This window comes from Aulonocara sp. 'chitande type north' Nkhata Bay, linkage group LG22 (assembly GCF_057382095.1).
Source record: "Aulonocara sp. 'chitande type north' Nkhata Bay isolate Kocher_YH1m ecotype deep benthic linkage group LG22, A_spYH_male_GT1.1, whole genome shotgun sequence".
Lineage (NCBI taxonomy): Eukaryota > Metazoa > Chordata > Actinopteri > Cichliformes > Cichlidae > Aulonocara > Aulonocara sp. 'chitande type north' Nkhata Bay.
The window spans coordinates 28,033,644-28,053,640 of record NC_141364.1 but is presented as its reverse complement, the minus strand read 5'-3'; the positions used below and the strand labels follow the sequence as shown (position 1 = coordinate 28,053,640).

Below are 19,997 nucleotides of genomic sequence, written 5' to 3'. Positions count from 1 at the left end.
CATCAATCTTCTCCTTCAGTCATCAGTTTTGACCCAAGGAAGTTCACAGGTGTAAGTCAGTCAAGACTAGTATTTTTTTAACTCACATAGCCTCAGGGATGTGATGGGGACACATGGATGTAAATTTGTCTGATTTACGCTGGTGCTTTTCCACACAGTGGGAAAAAGTCAGAACCAGACTCTTAAAGTGAACTCTAAAGTTGATGGGGAGCCAGTGTAACTGAATAAGCAAGAGTTTGAAATGAATAAACTTCGGAGACTTAGTCAGAAGCCTCAGCATTCTGAAGAACCTGGAGACACTACAGGGATGTTTTATTAAGACAGGTGAACAATGAATTAGAATAATCCAGACGTGATGAAATAGATGCAAGAATAATAATTTAGAGTATGACACGATGGCACTCAACTTGAGAATATTTTTAAGTCATAAAAGAAAGAGCAAACCAAAGATTAAACATGAGCGTGAGTGAGTGAACGCTGCATCAGAAGTCACCTCAAGGTTCCTGACAGAAGACGATTTAGCAAATGTGGAAATGGGACCTAGAATTTCCATTATCTAAGGTACAAATCTGTCAGGGGCAAAAAACAGGACTTCTGTTCTCTCTTCATTAAGATGGAGAAAATTGTCAGTCATCCAACTTTTACCAGAGTCTAAGCATTTATGTAGGATGTGTAGCTAAAAGAATCTTGGGGCTTAAAAGAGATATACAATTGAATTTCATCTGCAATGCAGTGATAAAAATGTATTTAAAAGTTCTGACGAGGGAACAAATATAACAGAAACAGTATATGCCCCAAAACAGAACCCTGATGCATACCATAGGGAAGAAACGTGAAAGATGGCCTAGAAGCAGCCACGCAAAATCATCATTTGGATAATTTAGAACCACTCCAAGAAGAATTCACATAAGAAGAATAGTGTTTGTTAAATGGAGACAGCAACATTTGCTGCTGACTTTTCAAACTTACACTAAAAGGTTAGTGAAACAATGGAAGGAAAATGTAGCTGCCTTAAGAAGAAGCTTGCAAAACAACTCCGCATCGCTTGTAACACAAATGAGGTTCAGCCCTTGCAGAGAATCACATAAGAACGATAAAGCCTAATTACTGCTGTCATGTGTGAACACTGTGATTGCAGTTCTTCTCGTCCCTGTGACGCAGAACGTCCAGTTTCAAGCACAAAGAGGTTATTTCTGTCTCCAAGGTTGGCCTGAATCTCCAAGTGTACCGCTGAGACGTTAGATAAACCAAGATGAGGGCAATGCCCTCAGCACATAGTGGCAAGGCAGTACAGAGCTGCAGACAGGGGAAGTAACAGCTATAGCCCTGCTGCTGCTGCTTCACTAAACATAGATCAGAAGCTGAGACGTAAAAGAATAACCAATGTCACGGAGGAGACATCAGCTTTGAGGGGACAGAAACAAGACAGAGAAGGAAAACTCCTGAGAGACCTTGCGATTTAAAAGATGTTCTTCCCAAAAGGGCAAAATGTACCGAGTTAGATTGCTTTGTTCTCTGACAGCTGATATAAGCTAAAACGTCCCCATAGAATAGCAACAATCAATCATAACAAAGAAATTTAATTCCAAAAATATGTATCAGGCCCGTCATATCAAGGGTGGCTGAGTATAACTGGATTGATAGATTTTTTTTAACAATATCAGCCCCGTGTAGCAGCCCAATCCTGTTAAAACCACGTCTGCCACCAGCAGCTCACTGACTGAATGTTCACCTTCTGCTCCAGACACCATTACTCATCATTAGAGCATCACCACAGCAGTCACTGTCCTGTCCTCTCCACCCGCCTGTCCTCAGCCAATCCTGCCCCAAATCGACATTCTGCTTGATTAGTCTAATCAGAGGGATTAGCCAGAGGCAGAGGGAGTGATGGAGGGATTGAGGGGCTGGACAAGAGATGAGCACTGGAAGAGGAAATGATGAATGGGGGAGAGTCCCAGTGGATCTGCACATTTCATGCCATTGTCCTCATCTTTAACAGCTGCCTCTGTGAGCTGCCACTGAGGTCTGTCCCTCTTCCCGGCAGCTATGTTAAAATTATGATGGACTATCAGTTAACACCCTCGTACTTAACAGTGAAACCACATGAGCTTTAGACTGCTGACATCTTTGAATGGTTTCTATAGACGTTGGCATCTAGAAATCTAACTACTGATATTTAAAGTGCATTGATGTTCTATAGCTTCATGACAGCTTGTTGATGTTTTGCAAAAAAAAAATATATAAAAAATGTGGGTAATGGAGTGTAGGTCATAAAAATACTGCCATTACTGGTAAAATGACTTATTTGAAAAGCCATCAAACAGCTAAAAATTTAAAAGATGTGAATAAAATTTACCTTTGGAACCCATTTGCGACACTCTTATTTCAACACTTATATGATAATAGCTTTGGCCATCATATTTATTAGTTATGATAACACTAGACTCCAGATAACATATATTTGTGTAAGAAGGGGCAAAAGGTTATTGATGACAGTAAGTGCATCCTTTTCCAGAAGCCCGCTCTCTCTGATGCTGGCTCTGATTGTTCTGTGTACATTTTATATGCTTTTGTTGAATTGCATGAATGGTAAAAAATAACACACTATTTTGGAAGAATCCTTGTAGAGGACGTGTTACATCTGTTTTTACATACACAGGTGTCTGCGCTGCTAGACAATCACTGTGGCAGATGAAGTGGAGGGAGGATTTTCTTTTGTAGATGAAGACCCCAGAATTCCAAGTTGGATTAGAAAGCTTTGGGTGATCTGACAAACACTTTATTTTAGGCATTTGAGATGTATCAGCTAGAAGCAATGTACTCCATCAAGTATTAATAGGTTAATCTCTTTCTCCCAAAGATAAAACTTGAACATATGCTGCCTTAAACAAGAAAAGGAAAGAAGATATTAATGCTGGAGTACATGGCACATCTGCATTCATGCCAAGATCTCCCTTCTGCAGCCATACAGGACACATTTAGACCTGAAGCTAAAGCAGATGGGCACATCATTCACTTAGCATTTGAACTGGAGGTCTGTGTGGTCAGCAATTCTGAACAATAGCCCCATGGGATTTTAATACTCTGCACCAGCAAGGATGGAATTGACCAGTGTCCAAAAATGAAATGCTCTCTGCTAAAAAGAAATGACTCCCGGAGACACATTAGGAAGAAAAATTCATCCAGAGTTTGGTGTCACCGGGCCTCTGCTGTCTGCCGCTTTCTCCCTGGGGATAAAGCTTCAGATGTGAGCAATGGGAGCCGACAGGAGGTGGGCAAGTGAAAGACAGTGACAAGAGCGGATCAAAGAGTGTGGCAGGTGACAGGGACGTCATGCCATCTACTTGACAGAGCAGCAGGGTGTCTTTTTCACCAAGATGAGCAGCACTGCAGTTAAAACACAGATGAGAGGGAGAGAAAAGTCTCTGCCCTCTGCTTTGCATGGCGTAACATGAAAAAAATGGAGAACCTTTATACTACACAACCACTTGTGCTACACTGTAGTTGACGGCTGGGCGTAGACCGGTACTAAACCAAAGAATCTGGTGCTTCAGCCTGATTTCTGTACACATCATCCCCTTCTCACTGAACTCTAATCATGCACAGTACTGATGAAAGCATGGCTAGATCCTCATTTACATTTGTGTTTTCATTATGAGCCACAGTTAAGTAGAAAGCATCTGACACCTTCTATAACAACAGAAACACCTTTAGTTCTTTTGTGGCTGCAGGCGAAGTACAAGTTAAGTGATACAGTATGTCATATTACCACAGAAGCTTGTGAAAGCATCAGCACAAGAAAGTCTTTTGTTTTCTGTATGTGTCATAGCAACTCATCAGCTGTCAGATGTGTAGTTACAGTTCCTCAACCTCTAGCATTTTATTAGATATGGCACATAGTCACAAATGCTAACAAGCTAATCCTAAGCATGTGTAATAGTTACCATGATCAGCATTTCAGTGTGCTAACAATAGCTAATCACAGCAAAGTTCAAGATGATGTGGGTTAATTCTGCAGGTACTATGGTACTAGGTTTTAGATGTGTCCTTGAGCCAACACAGCTAATTTAAATGGCTCAATGACCTCCTCAACATGTCTCCAGAGGCCTGGTAACAAACTAATCATTTGATTCAGGTGGGCTGACCCAGGGTGAGCTGTGGCTGTGCATTGTTTCAAAACTTTATCTTCCACCAGAAAAATGCCACGATGATGCTAACGTTCCAAAAATGCTTGCCAAAAAAAGTGCAGAATTGAGTGGGTGAGTGTATACCTATGTTGCTTTATATTCTAACAAATCTCAACTCATGCTACATTAGCTTTTAGCATTTCCTCTTTGCACTGTGACCTTGGATATTCAATAATTATGAGATTATGTATCAGAATTTCAGGAGCAGGACCACTCCTCCAAACACGCTCCTTCCGGTTGTCATCTATATAGGTTCCCCTAGTTCTGCAAGCTGATCATTCTCGTTTACGTGCCCCACCCTTCCTCCTTCTTCTCCATTCTTCAACTTCTTCATTTCTATTTAGTACACGGGGATCTGCCAGGCCCTTGAGCCATCGCCAGTCCCCTTCGAGGCCTTCCCCAAACCGCAGCTCAATTCATGTCAAAGCATTCACTTTTACCTACTAAAACGCTGTCAAACTTAGATGAGGATGTGGGCCCAGCTAGTGAAATGGACATTATGTAAGAGGAAGTAATGCTGCACCAATAAGTGTTAGGTTTTACCTGACAGACAAAAAGAAGCATAGTCTTTTGATTCAAGGTCATATTTTGAGCATTTCCCATTATCAAAAGTGTAAGAATTTGCTGCTCTTTTCAGCTGCGTAAATTTAATGTCTAAATTTAATGTCCATTATTTCTATCAACCACACATTCTAAAATGTAAGGGTCTTAATATATATTGTCCCACCTATTGAGGTTTATTTTAACTAATGAGATAATCTCTTGATGCCAGAGCGGCTTTCTTTCTGTCTGAAATTGAAGCCTAATTAACTTTGATGTTGTGTACTCTTTTTTGAGGACACTGTGACCTTTAAAGTGACTTACCTGCACACTTTGTCCTGCTGATCAGTGGGGGCCCGGGTGCTCCGGTGCCTCCTTCCCCAGGCCGGGTTAGCAGGACACTGATGTGATACTCTGTGTCTGGCTCCAGGTGCCAGACCTTGTATGTAAGCGAACCCACACCATGAGTCTCTGTCCAAGTGGACTGGCTAGCCCGGTACTGGATTTCCCGCCGAATGACCGGTCCATCCCCCACGATGGAGTTAGTGTTGAGCTGGATGATCAGATAGGTGGGACCTGCCCGCAAAAGCTGGGGGGGTGCAATCGGTGTTGGTGGCACTGAAAGGCAGAAACCAAAATAATTTCCTGTGCATTTTTTTAAAGTACTAATTATTTTAAATTCATATTAGAATCAGGTTTTGGAGGCAAAATTAGAAACAGGAAAAACTCAATTAAAAAATGCGAGTGCGTCTGATGGAAAACAAGTTTCATTTTTTTCAGCAGAAAGGAAAAGTCGAAAAATAGGAAAGGAGAAGTGAAGGATCTCTGACATGGATTTTCTCTTTTTATTTTACAGTTTCAATAACATTATTTCTGCTCTACTGGAGCATTTAGTCATAAAAATCTTTTAATCACATCAGTACTAGGAGAAAGATAGATAGAGCAAGAGTGTGAGAGGCTCTTGAATGCTGAAAAATCTTAATTTTCACTCTAATGATGCTGAATAAGAGCTTATTTGCATGAATAATTGCATAACTAATTCAGTACTCTATGCGCATAAAAACCAACAGCCTTGATAGATAATATGACCCTCATCAACCAGGCGAACATCAAATTAATTCATCACACGATGGTGTGGGTGAGGAACTGGGTGTGCAGTGATTCTGACTGACATATCGCAAGGTTATAACACCTGCCTAAAGATGTTTTATGACCTGACATATTGGGGCGTAAAGAACGAGACGGTGTTTCAACAAACAATTCCGCACCTTTCAAAACACACCTATTTTATTTTGACAGACAGTGTCAATGATGTTTCTGTTCTGCTCACTCATTAGCAAATGTCAGTGACAATGAAAGTGTAAAATACCCGTTATTTTGGAAAGACTTGTTATTTTGCTCCATCATGTGTAGATCTGTGCAGCTGAATTCACCCAACACTGAAAAAGCTTGTTGAAAAGGTGACCATGTCAGATGTTGAACACTGAAAATCCTAAAAGGTAAGAAGGCTAGAAAACGATAAATACATGTGTTTCAATTTTGTCAAAAAGGAAACTAAAGCACAAAACCTCTGCAAACTCTACAGAGACCAGCAGATTTGAAGCCAGGCTCTTCTTGTTTCTTGCAAGGCAGCACCGCTTACCACTTTAAATAACAGCCACACAGAAAGACCAGTCTGTGGGTCAGAGTGGACACTGCGTGACGGTCTGATCACAACCACTTAACAACAAAATTCAATGTCAGTAAACAGATAAAATTAGATCAAACCATTTTAGGGTATTTTCCCCAAATCCTCTAAAGGATCTCTAAACCTTTTTCTTCTGAACCAGATTTAGATCTGACATCTTCAAAGGCTACGACTGAGCTCTGACTGGCCAGCACATTTACCCACATCAACAACATCTGTGGATGTATAGTGCTGGCTGGGGCACATCTAGGTAATCAGAATCCAAGGTAATCCAAAATCATAGCTTTTTTTAAGGTATGACTTTGGTCTAGCTTATTAATTGGGACAAAAATGCTTCACAGCTGCTATATGGCAATAGCACATTTTGTGGTTGCCAGTTACAGCATTGAGATTCAATACTGCACTGTTTCCAGAGTAAGAGAGATTTTTCCACTGACAGGCTCAATAGTTCTGTGACTTAGGACAAAAAATTGAAATTAAGCACCATTTGGGATACTTGGTAGCTGAATTCATACAATTGACATAATAAGTGACATATTTATAATATCACACCCATCTCCGCAGTTCAGTTTGTCTACAGACGGACTTTCAACAAATCAGTAGTTACATGTAATGGCAGATGACCCTGTGGACCATGACAAGGATGCTGTCAGTCTTTTCAGCTTGATGATCACTGCTATTTATTTGAGTGCACAGACAAGGAGCTAAATGAAAGAGAAGCTGGGACTCAGTGGGTGAAGGAAGAGAAAGAAAGACCATTTCTCAGGAAGCTGGAAGTGCTTCTGCATTCATTTCTCTGCTGCTCAGTGAGAAAGAAAATTCTCTCTGCAAAGAGTGGGACCTGTAGATACCAGGTATGAAAAATTTCCATGTGTCAACTGATGAGAGAAATCCCTGCTGTGCAACTCCAAGAATCCATGGCTTGAATAAAAATTGCCCTCCTGGAGATGGTGTTTCACCTGCACAAAATCAACCAGAAGAAAAGACCAAGACCGCCCAGACTGATGGCGTTGCTCTAAATATAGTAACGCTGCATGTTGTCATCTTATTCGTGCAGGGGGGAACTTGCAAACTCAAACTATTTCATCTGGTGTGCTGCTACGTCTCCAGTAAAAAGACAAGCTGAACAGAGGGCTACCCACGGTCAACAAAGCAAAATAAGCAAAAGAACATGTCAGCGATTGGGTCAGCCAGCAGGTATCCTTGAGATCTGTGCCAGGCAGCTACTTTACATTCAGTTATACAACAATCTACAGCTTCTCGGTAGAAATACACACAAAACACTTTTACTTTGACACATTCAATTGCCCAGCTGGATTACACTCGAGTTTTTTTGCAGCTGCCGGTAAGTAAGTAAGTAAAATTTATTTATATAGCGCTTTTCACAGAATAATAGTGTCCTCACACAGTACTGGACTGACAAAGCTTTCCTTCCCCATTAATAATTTAGTTTCCTTTTAGTTTCCTCCCAGCTTTCTTAAGAGCTCAGAGAACAAATCTAATGATTTATGCCCATCTGGACAGGCAAATGTGTTGAATAAATGAGAGAAATAAGTAACACACTCAGAACAGCTGATTTTGCAGAGACAAAACTATGATATCAGAAATAGATGAAGCAGCTAAACACATAATGCACAGTGAAAGTAACACAACTGCTGCAGAAAAACCGAGGAGACCCAACAGAACCAAACTCTTTGTTTATTTCTCTTAAAAATCCACTCAAAGCATTGTATTTCATCCTCGGATATTTCCCATTATTGTGGCTATTGCAGCTGTTTGGATTGCACAAGTGAGCATTTGCTGGAGAAAAAAGGATAATCTACGTGTAGCTTCAACATTTTTCTGGCTGAATGTGAACAGAAATACCATATACTATATGTGTGTATGTATGTATATATATATATATATATATATATATATATATAAAAACACCCAGCACGCCCCTGCGGGCGGTTTATCCTTCAAGCTCGGGTCCTCTACCAGAGGCCTGGGAGCTTGAGGGTCCTGCGCAGTATCTTAGCTGTTCCCAGGACTGCGCTCTTCTGGACAGAGATCTCCGATGTTTTTCCCGGGATCTGCTGGAGCCACTCGCCTAGCTTGGGAGTCACCGCACCTAGTGCTCCGATTACCACGGGGACCACCGTTACCTTCACCCTCCACATCCTCTCGAGCTCTTCTCTGAGCCCTTGGTATTTCTCCAGCTTCTCGTGTTCCTTCTTCCTGATATTGCTGTCATTGGGAACCGCTACATCGATCACTACGGCTGTCTTCTTCTGTTTGTCTACCACCACTATGTCCGGTTGGTTAGCCACCACCATTTTGTCCGTCTGTATCTGGAAGTCCCACAGGATCTTAGCTCGGTCATTCTCCACCACCCTTGGGGGCATCTCCCATTTTGACCTCGGGACTTCTAGGTTATACTCGGCACAGATGTTCCTGTACACTATGCCGGCCACTTGGTTATGGCGTTCCATGTATGCCTTGCCTGCTAGCATCTTGCACCCTGCTGTTATGTGCTGGATAGTCTCTGGGGCATCTTTACACAGCCTGCACCTGGGGTCTTGCCTGGTGTGATAGACCCCAGCCTCTATGGATCTTGTACTCAGAGCTTGTTCTTGTGCTGCCATGATTAGTGCCTCTGTGCTGTCTTTCAGTCCAGCTTTGTCCAGCCACTGGTAGGATTTCTGGATATCAGCCACCTCCTCTATCTGCCGGTGGTACATACCGTGCAGGGGCCTGTCCTTCCATGATGGTTCCTCGTCTCCCTCCTCTTTCTTGGGTTTCTGCTGCCTGAGGTATTCACTGAGCACTCGGTCAGTTGGGGCCATCTTCCCAATGTATTCTTGGATGTTCCTTGTCTCATCCTGGACTGTGGTGCTGACACTCACCAGTCCCCGGCCCCCTTCCTTCCGCTTAGCGTACAGCCTCAGGGTGCTGGACTTGGGGTGAAACCCTCCATGCATGGTCAGGAGCTTTCTTGTCTTTATGTCAGTGGCTTCTATCTCCTCCTTTGGCCAGCTTATTACCCCAGCAGGGTACCTGATCACGGGCAGGGCGTATGTGTTGATGGCCCGGATCTTGTTCTTACCATTCAGCTGACTCCTCAGGACTTGCCTGACCCTCTGCAGGTACTTGGTGGTTGCAGCCTTTCTAGCGGCCTCTTCATGGTTCCCATTTGCCTGCGGGATCCCCAGGTACTTGTAACTGTCCTCTATGTCTGCAATGTTGCCTTCTGGTAGTTCAATCCCCTCAGTTCTGACTACCTTCCCTCTCTTTGTTACCATCCGACTACACTTCTCCAGTCCGAACGACATTCCAATGTCATTGCTGTATAGCCTGGTAGTGTGGATCAGTGAATCGATGTCTCGTTCACTCTTGGCATACAGCTTGATGTCATCCATGTACAGGAGGTGGCTGACAACTGCTCCGTTCCGTAGTCGGTATCCGTAGCCAGTCTTGTTAATGATCTCACTGAGGGGGTTCAGGCCTATGCAGAACAGCAGTGGGGACAGAGCATCTCCTTGGTAGATCCCGCACTTGATGGTAACTTGTGCTATGGGCTTGGAGTTGGCCTCTAGTGTTGTACGCCACATCCCCATTGAGTTCCTGATGAAGGCTCTTAGGGTCCCATTGATCTTGTACAATTCTAGGCATTCCAGTATCCAGCTGTGGGGCATTGAGTCATAGGCCTTCTTGTAATCAATCCAGGCAGTGCACAGGTTGGTCAGTCTGGTCTTGCAGTCTCGGCTGATTGTTCTGTCTACCAGTAGCTGGTGTTTTGCACCTCTGGTATTCTTGCCAATTCCTTTCTGTGTCCCGCTCATGTATTGACCCATGTGCCTGTTCATCTTAGCCGATATGATGCCTGACAGGAGCTTCCATGTAGTACTGAGGCAGGTTATTGGTCGGTAGTTGGAGGGGACCGGTCCCTTCTTGGGGTCCTTGGGGATCAGGACTGTCCGGCCTTCAGTTAGCCATTCCGGGTGTCTTTCGTTAACTAGCAGCTGGTTCATTTGTGCTGCCAGACGCTCGTGGAGTGCAGTCAGCTTCTTCAGCCAGTAGGCGTGAACCATGTCGGGCCCTGGTGCTGTCCAACTCTTCATACTGGAGACCCTTTCTTGGATATCTGCCACTGTGATGGTTACTGGACCCTGTTCAGGGAGGTCGCTGTGGTCTGCCCTCAGATCCTCTAGCCACTGAGCATTGCCGTTATGGGTTGCATCCTTCTCCCATATGCTCTTCCAGTATTGCTCCGTCTCCAGCCTTGGTGGTGCTGTTCTCTTATTGTTCCCTTGCCACTGAGAGTACACCTTTGCTGGTTCTGTGGAGAACAGCTGGTTTATTCTCCTGCCTTCTATCTCTCTGGTGTACCTCCTCAAGCGGCTGGCCAAGGCTGTGAGTCTTTGCTTGGCAGTTTCCAAGGCCTCAGGTATGGACAACTTGCTGTATTTCTTAGGCACCTTATTTGTCGCACCTTTCTGCAACTCCGTTAGTTGGCTAACCTCCCTCCGTGCTACTTTGATCTTGCCCTCTAGCCTCCTTCTCCATGGAGGGTATTGCCCCTTGTGGCTGTTCAACTTGTAGCCAAGCATCTCACTGATCACTGCTGCCGTATTGTAGATATATATATATATATATGTTCTTCCTCTACACCCCCCCCCCCCCCAATTTTTGCACATGTCGAGGAGCGTGTCAGGCTACATTTCACTGTGTGTTATACTTGTATAACTATGCATGTGACAAATAATAAAGAACCTTGAACCTTGAACCTTGAAATGGGAGGCGAATGCTGATTTTTGCTGTCTGAAGTATGGATCTCTGTTGCAGACACTTTCTTTAATTTCAATTTTATATACATGACACCATATAACAAAAAAACAGTCTTCTTAAGCCACTTTATATTACAAAGTAAATACCCTACAGTTCTCACTGACCTAATCCCAGTGCGTTAGGTGACCCATCTGAGGTTGTGGATGTCTTTCTATTTAGCATGTGTTGTTGCTGCAGAGCTTATGATGAGACATCCATCACATAAATTGCTCTTACCAGAGACACAAGGAAGACATACGGCCCTCTTCTTAACAGCAAAGATGAAGGCAAAGTAAAACTAAAAAGCTCATTAAAAACTTATTTTGAGGCAAAGTCAGCAAATCTCATATACTGTACATAAACGATGGCCATAGCCACAGGATATCAAACGTGTTTGGATTCTGATTCTGCCGGAGGTTTGTTCCTGTTTAAAGGAAGTTATCACTTTCTACTGTCATCAAGTTGTTGTGGTTTTCCCTGTATTATTGTGCATGAAAATGTTTACAGTTTACCTCTGACGATTAGTTCTCCAAAGTTGGACACGGCGGCACCTCTGGGGGACAGGGTGATGCAGCGGTAGAGGTCCTGCTCTCCACGCTGTGCCTCCACCTGGAAAGTCGCCATCAGCCGCTTGTGACTCAACCGAGTCAGCATGGACGTGTCCAGCAGCACGCCGTTTCTCCGCTGACAACCAGAAAAGGTCCACAGAGAGAGAGAGAGAGAGAGCATTGAGTGCACCGACCCCACCGTATGTGTTTACCTGCATCTGTCCAAGTCATTAAAAATAGGTAAGCATCTGAGAAGCAGACAGGAAGACAAAACAGGGCTGGAATTAACCACATGGGAGGGCAAGATAATAAATGTGATAAATGTCACTGGTCACAATCGTTTGTTCGCTTTCAAGACCAGTGACACAGGCCTCCCGGGTTGCTGTTGTTTCCAGCACCGGGGCTCGAGCTGACGTCTCCTACCATGCTAATGTGTCAGTGCTCCAGGCACACTGGAAATTGGCTTAAGCGGTGGAACAGGAAATCAGAGGCCAGCACTCGGAATGAGCTGTTCCAGGTGCGAGATACAATATATACAGCCTCTCGCACAGTATAAGTAGATTATTATGTAAGCTGTCGCCTGCTTACACTTTTCACCAGTAAGTGGGTTTGACATCCGCATGTTTGAATTGGTTTAGGAGGATGGGGGGAAAATACATTGCTGTTAGAAAATATGAAATTAGATATATAGTGCCAGAGTACTGCCTACAGCTACAGATTATACTTCAATTTAACTTTAGCCTTGGTATCAATAAAATCTGCAATCTTCTTTTATGTAATCTCTGTTTAAATTTGTTTCCTACTTTTTTGGTTTAAAAAAAAAACACCCTTTTTCATCAGTTTAACATGACTTTTTAATGTAGAGCATACATGCAGTTTATTTTGTTGTTGTTTGTTTGCTTGCTTTTTATGTAAACTTTAAATCCCACCTGCAGGCTTTTAAAGCAAAAATGCTTCTGTTTGCCAAGTGTGCTGCCATTCTTCCTGTCTGGCAGCAAGCCCTGCGTCATAATGCAATTAAGAGTTTGTATAATGACTAACTCAGGTTTGGATTCGGCACATGTTGATATTAAATAAATAGCATCTGAGAGTGCCGTCTGCGATTTTTGGGCTCATGGACAGCAGAGGAAATATGATGTAAATGGATTAAGAAACATTATGCTAACAATTTGTTTGGACTAGCTAAACAGAAGAAAGAGTGGAGGAGAGCAGCTCCAGATTGGTCCAGAGAGGACCTCTGCATTGGCAGGGAGATCAAAGAGAAAACAGCAATTAGCAGTCTCGGTGCTGACGATCAAACAGGCCCTGAACAACAAATGGAGGAACAGAAGGTGGTAATGGCTTATGATATATCTCCACTCTCTGTTGTTACCAGTTTTTGGGTTTGTTTCCACTAAATGAGAGGAGCAGGGAGGAGTGTAACATGTGCTGACATGGGCTGAGAAGTTGCAGCACTTTGTCAAATTACAGAAGACAAGCCTTCTATTGTTTGAATTTTCACATGTGTGTATAGCTCAGTCAACAAATTTGCAAAGTCTGAAAGTGATTTAAAAAAATGGCTCTTTCATACACCGATGATCTTCAAAGGCTTCGATACAGAGAAGAGAGGGTGGGGGTGAAATAAAATTGAGTGGAAACACAGGGGATGGATCACCAAGTATACAGAGATCTCATTTGCAAAGTGTCTTCTCCCTGCTGCTATCATTTCAAAAGCACTTAGATTTGCAGGCTTCAAGGCCAAAAAGAAGGAGTGGAGGCATTCAAGGATGGATTTATGAAGACTAATATTAGCTCATATTCAAACTATGAAAACTATTTTCAGTTGCATGAGAGAAATGACTTTAGGGGCTTTTGTAAACTAAATGCCATCCCAATCAAAAAGCTAGAAAAGCAGAGGCACAAACTGTCAAACGGCTCTGCGCACAACACAAGCATTAAAAGGCAAAAACTCTGAATCACAAACTTTCTGAATTATGTAAGAATGCTAAATCGCACTACTATTACTGACATAAAAGATAATGGCTCCCATTTTCTTTAACGACTACTGCACAGTTAATTACGAGGTCAGAAGAGGTGGCTTCACGTCTTTGCCACCAGGTAATTCTGCGATTGACAATTAAGAGACAACCGTATTGACCTTCCATGAAGTTAGAGGACTTGAAATTTTAAAGCAAAAAAATTTGCATTTGTTAGCATTTTTCTTTCTTAGAGCTCCAAAGCAGGGATACTGCATAAGAGAACTTCAGACGCCAATGAGTTTTGGACACGGGAGGATTCTGTGCAAAAGCCTGACAAAGTTTGACGAGAGCCATATGCTTATGGCTAGACGCCTCGGTCAGAGCACGTCTGCTCCTGTAAGGTGCAGCAGTGGCAAGTACATGCTGGCAGTGAAATGTGGACGAATCAAAAACTAGCAACAGGGTGCTGGGCCGCTTGCGTCACAGTGGCTTCGCCATCTCTTATAAAATCTGCTGCTAACTTCTTGATGCCAGATACTAAGGGCACCTTCAGAAGTCCTGCAGAGTCCGTGCAACGCCAGGCCAGAGAAGTTTTGGTAGGATGCAAATGACTAACCACATATTTTGCAGGGGTACTTTTAATGTTGTGTCAGATCAATCAAGTTTGAAAAATCTATTTAAAATTTCAAGCGGTTTTGGTTTGAAGTCTTTTGAAGTGATGAGCTTAATTCATATACTGAATATACTGTTGGGAGTTCAATAAACTTAATAATCAAGCCTCTGGAGGGTGATGATTTTAACAGGCTTCCAAGCATGTGGTGTTTGATGGTTAAGACTCTTGAGACCCTTCTGTAGTTTGAAGTAAACAGATATGATGAAGAAAACTGGCTGTGCGAACAGATGTGATATGGTTAAAAAGGAAATAAATAAATAAACAAATAAGTAAGTAAGTAAGTAAATAAATAAATAAATAAATAAAAACTGCATTTCTTTTCTGCAGTATCTTCAGAAAAGAAATATATATTTGTACTGTACCCTACAAAATACCCGATTCCAGTTTCATAACCACCCATCCATTACCATTGTTTCATATTAGACATTAAAATGGCTAAATAGACTGTGTTGACAGACTGCTGGTTCAGAACTATCTGTCCAAAATCTGCAATATAAGTAACATCTGTGGCCACAGTCATCAAATATTAATACAGATATCAATATCTTATATTTAAAAAAATGCTAAACTAATAGCATGTAAAGGGGCCAAAAGTCTATTATTTATTCATTATCAGTAAACGCTCCAAATTTATTTTAAGCACCAATAAATAATTTGCAAACATGGGATTCAATCATTGCAGCACTAAGAGCAGTCTCCATGATGATCATCTCTCTGATCCACTTAGCAGTATTGAGCTGTATCAGTACTAAAACATAAGATTGTATATCTGTACTTTGGGGCTCAATGATAGTCAAAATGGTACACACGCTTTAAGTTTAAGTTTATTTAACTTCCATCCATTCGTTTATCCCTTTTTCAGGGTCGCAGGGAGGCTGGAGCCTATCCCAGCTATCTTAGGGGGAGAGGCAGGCTACACCATGGACAGGTCGCCAGTCTGTCACAGGGCTAACACACAGACACAGAAAACGATTCACACTTTTGGACAATTTAGACTTTCCAATTAACCTATCCCCACTAACTACATGTCTTTAGACTGTGGGAGGAAGCCAGAGTACCTGGTGAGAACCCAACACACCGTGCTAACTGTATAAGTTGCATTTTCACGTCATTAGAGAAAGTTGGACACAGTTCATCTCAGTCACCTGCTGTGATGTAACACAACAGGTTTTAAATGTTTAAAACCTTGTGGACACTTAAGTCATTCAAGTTCAACACCCCTCTACCACATCCAGACTTTAATTGAAAATCCAGGATTGCTATTGCTTCTGATTAGAAATAATGTTTGATGTTCTTCAGCTAAGGGTGAAAATGTGGTTGTGTTTGTTAAGCTGTGTTGTGTCAATCTGAAAATAGGCCCGCCATTGGAACACAATAAGTGGTGATTAAATACCCAATATGTCAATCTCATGATACAAAGCCCCTGTCCACTTGAAAAGCTAGTATGGTGTGTAAATAAAAATAATTTTCCCTTAAAAGTCCCAAACTATCCCTGACCTAGACTAATTTCCCCTTTAAAGTCATCTCCTTGTGCATCCTTACATCTGTTTCTTTGCAGGTTCTATTATTAGATTTCTCATTGGAAGAAGATCTGGAATGAGGAAAATTGCTGCATTTGGGAGAATTAATTGACATTTTTTTAGGCTCTGGTTTGTATTCTGCTATGTTTGAAAGCCAAATCACAAACAAATCTCTAAATCTGAAACAATCACCATATTGAAAAGGAACAATGATACAGTCTACACTGCACTGCAGTCCTCAGTATCCCTAAATTCACTGTGAGCAAATGTTTAATGGTGCGTTTCAAAACTCCACATCAACCCAATCGGAAAAAATCTCATTCACTTCTTTCAAGGTTTTGTGCTCTGGTGGACTGAACTAATATAAATGCCAATGCACAACTGGAATAATGAAGGATAATCACAGATACCACTGTTTTGTCCCTGCTTGCAGCTAGGGCATCGAGTCTCAAGACTTTTCGGTAACACATAGATTTACATTAAATCACAACAACATTTGTGAAATTTTCATACATCATCACAATTCATTTAAAAAGACAACCCTACTTATATCATATATCTTAAATCTAGATACTCTCTAGTTTTTGTTAAAGAAAAACAACTATTCAATAAAAAGTGTAGATTTAATTGGAGAAAATTATGTATCAGAATTTCAGGAGGAGGTGGGCCTCATTTTAGGTGTTATGTAGAAGCTTAGCTGTGGCCTTGACTAGGGATGGGTATCGTTTAGGTTTTATCCGATACCGGTGCCAAATCGGTACTTTTGAAACGGTGCTCAAACCGGTGCTTAAAGAATGGAGAACACAAACTTTGTCCAAAAACCTCTCATGTTCAGCTGTTTTTTGTAAAAAGATAACAATGTTAGCCTTTTCTGCAGCTATGGGGCATATATGGTATCACTCTTGGCTGGAAGCAGTGCTTAAACAATGGAAAAAAAACACAAACTTTGTCCAAAATCCTCTCATGTTTAACTGTTTCCCACTTTTTCTTTGGTCATTTTAGCCTTTTTGTCCAGGGTGAAGGGAGTATCTGCCATCAAACAAGAGGACAGCCGCATGTAGCTATGATGATGTTTGCGAGCGAAGATAATTAATACAAAGAAAACACAAACACGCTAATGTGCACAATCCCTCGGTCTCACCTCCAGCAGGAAGGGCTCAGCCTCAGAAACTTTTCCCGTGGCGACACACTGGAACGAGGCATTCTGCCCGGCATTCACCTCCACGTCACCCAGCCGAGAGAAATGAGCCACCTTGTCTGTGGTAGGAGGACAAAACACACACACAGAGATACACAGTGATGAAAGTGCCACATCTGGAGCTGAGCTTTGCTGTCTAAATATACTGAAAACACAGATGCTAAGTGCAATTTATTTAGAGCCTGTACATTAAATATACACCTAGATATAGATAGAGGCTCACAAACATCACTGCTGGCTTCTGTTCACTTTTCTAAACAACTATAAATGGTTCACATGAGCATTGTCCAAAGCACTTTTCAAAAATATCTAACCACAAAAACAACAAAAGCTCCGTTGATCCGTTTGGAATGGACATCACAGCTGTGACATGGCAGTTATGTGGCAAAAACATGAAATAGGTGAAAGAAAACGATCCATGTGTCCCTGGAAAAATATGAAAAATGCTTTTGTACCATTGGGTTTTAGAAAAAAACAAAATGATGGGCTTTACTTTTATGGACTGCCATTGCCACCATGTCAGCATTTGAGAGCATAAAGGATGCAGCTAAGACTGAAGGCAAACCATTTTTGGAAAGCTGTATTTCTGCGAGATCAAATGTTTTTGCTACTTCCTTAACTTCAACTGCTCTTTTTAACGCCAAATTAAGAATAATGGTAGTAATAACCTAATAATATTCAATGGAATAAAGTAAAATGCAAAACAGTAAAGCCAAATTTCAAAAACAAGGCCTTTTCTTACCTGCTGCTGTTTACATGGTTACATGAAGGAATTCATAAGAGGCAGTTTGAAAAGCGTCTGCATTGTGCTGTACACCTACGGTCAGTCACAGTACTCTCTGCCAGTATATAAAACACAAGTATGTCCGTTCACTGTAATGTGTGGAACACTGCATCTGCATATTGCTAATACATCTATACTGCCTTCTGCTATTTTGAACCACATTTTCAGGTCCTTTCTTTAAGCTACCTTGTATATTTATGAAAGAAAATGCATTTGGTGTTTCTGTAACAGAGGTTCACCGCAATCTTTCTCATAAAAATTAATTCAAAAATGATAACTGAATTGTTTTTTATCAATATTTCCATCTGTTGACACTTTGTTGACAACTGCAAGTTCAAATCCTGATGAATAAATAAAGAAAAGAATAAATATTGATGCACAATCAAAATAGGCATTTTATTAAAAATGTTTCAGTTTAAACATTTGATGTTTTTTTATTTCAAGAAATATATTTATGGGAAATATATAATTTTTAAAACTGACTTTAAACTCTTTCTGCAATAGCTTAGTAGTGGTAGAGAAAGGAAACAGGCACTGATGTAACATTTCTTTGTTTTGGTGACTTTCTAATATGCTCTACACATTAGATTAATGCAACAGGTGAGTTATAGTTTATTAGATAAACCTAACTTAACTAAACACTGTTTAACACAAGAGTTCTGCTACTCCTGGATCATTTTGAAGGCTCAAGTTTGAAATGCTGTGTGTTACTGATTGCTGATTTTTTTTTTTTTTAAAGTATTTGACCAATTTGACTTCATAATGGTGAATAGTGAGGTCCATCACCTCATTTGATGCAGTATGTTGATAATTTTGGACCAAAGCTGAGCGTAATCATGAAGTAAAAGTGTCTAAATGATCATTAATGAATTAAAAGAGCCTCTTGTTAACTGAATTTAATATAACTACAACAACTGTTTGTGGTTCCAATGGTTCCCGGCCTCTTCGTGGTTCCCATTTGCCTATGGGATTCCCCAGCTACTTGTAGCTGTCCTCAGTGTCTGTAATGTTGCCTTCTGGTTCGATCCCGTCAGTTCTGACTACTTTCCCTCTCTTTGTTACCAGCCGACACTTCTTCAGTCCGAATCACATTCCTATGTCCTTGCTGTATATCCTGGTGCTGTGGATCAGTGAATCAATGTCCCATTCACTCTTGGCATACAGCTTGATGCCATCTATAGAATGACATCTGTTGATCTCATATAGTTCCAGGCATTAGAGGATCCACGTGTGGGGCATCGAGTCATAGGCCTTCTTGTTGTCCAGACCTTCCCCTAGGGGGGGCGCAGAGCCATTGCAGGGGGGGCGCAGTATGAAAAGGGAAAAAAAACCAAAAAAACAATGCTTGGACACTGCTAGCACAGGTCTCCCACACAAACGCAAAGCAGGAGATGAAGCATCGCTGAATATGTTTCCAAACCAACTTCATTCTAAGCCAAAGACTAGAAAATATGGTGAAGCAAGTCTTCCCTTTGGTTTCACCTGCACAAGTGCAGAGGTAGGTCTCCCCTGCATACTGTAATTGGCTTTCCCTTTGTTGGGAGCACATACTGGGCTGTTCAAATCACAGACAAACAGTATCCTACAGGTGTGGACGTAGCGTAAAAGAGTTAGTAGTTTATTTTCTTACTACCTGTAATTTATTTGAGATTGCTTGTATTTGCTTATTGTTTACTAAATGTTTGAGGTGTGAAATAAATTGCAATGGAGCAAAATATGGGTGTGTGTGGTTGGAGGATGTGTTTGCGCAAACATTTTTCTTGTAAAACAAAGGGGGGCCTAGCAAAAAAAGTTTGGGAACCGCTGTTGTAGTCAATCCAGGCGGTGCACAGGTTAGTCAGTCTGCTCTTGCAGTCTTGGGCGACTGCACTGTCTACTGGCTGGTGTTTCGCTCCTCTGGTATTCCTGCTCTTTCTGCGCCCCGCTCATGTACTGAGCCATACATGAGTTGATCTTAGCCGCAAAGATGCTGAACAGTGGCATATTTCAACATTTGCATAGATTGGTGCATTTCCATTACAGGAAATACAATATAGTATCTTAAAAATACTATTAAAAATACGCAATATATCACAGACCCACCCAACAGCCAA

At 41.7% G+C, this 19,997-nt stretch overlaps 1 protein-coding gene across 4 annotated transcripts in view; it reads right to left on the bottom strand.

The window, feature by feature from the left end:
• LOC147304384 (receptor-type tyrosine-protein phosphatase U-like) overlaps positions 1–19,997 on the bottom strand; it is a 273,746-nt gene that overhangs the window by 88,371 nt on the left and 165,378 nt on the right. For all 4 annotated transcript variants that reach the window (XM_086279852.1, XM_086279853.1, XM_086279854.1 and 1 more), the window contains exons 5-7: positions 17,064–17,179; positions 11,736–11,907; positions 5,052–5,345 (exon numbers count right to left, since the gene is read on the bottom strand). In XM_086279852.1, coding sequence (XP_086135978.1) covers positions 5,052–5,345; positions 11,736–11,907; positions 17,064–17,179 — 582 coding nt within the window. The remainder of the gene's footprint in view (positions 1–5,051; positions 5,346–11,735; positions 11,908–17,063; positions 17,180–19,997) is intronic.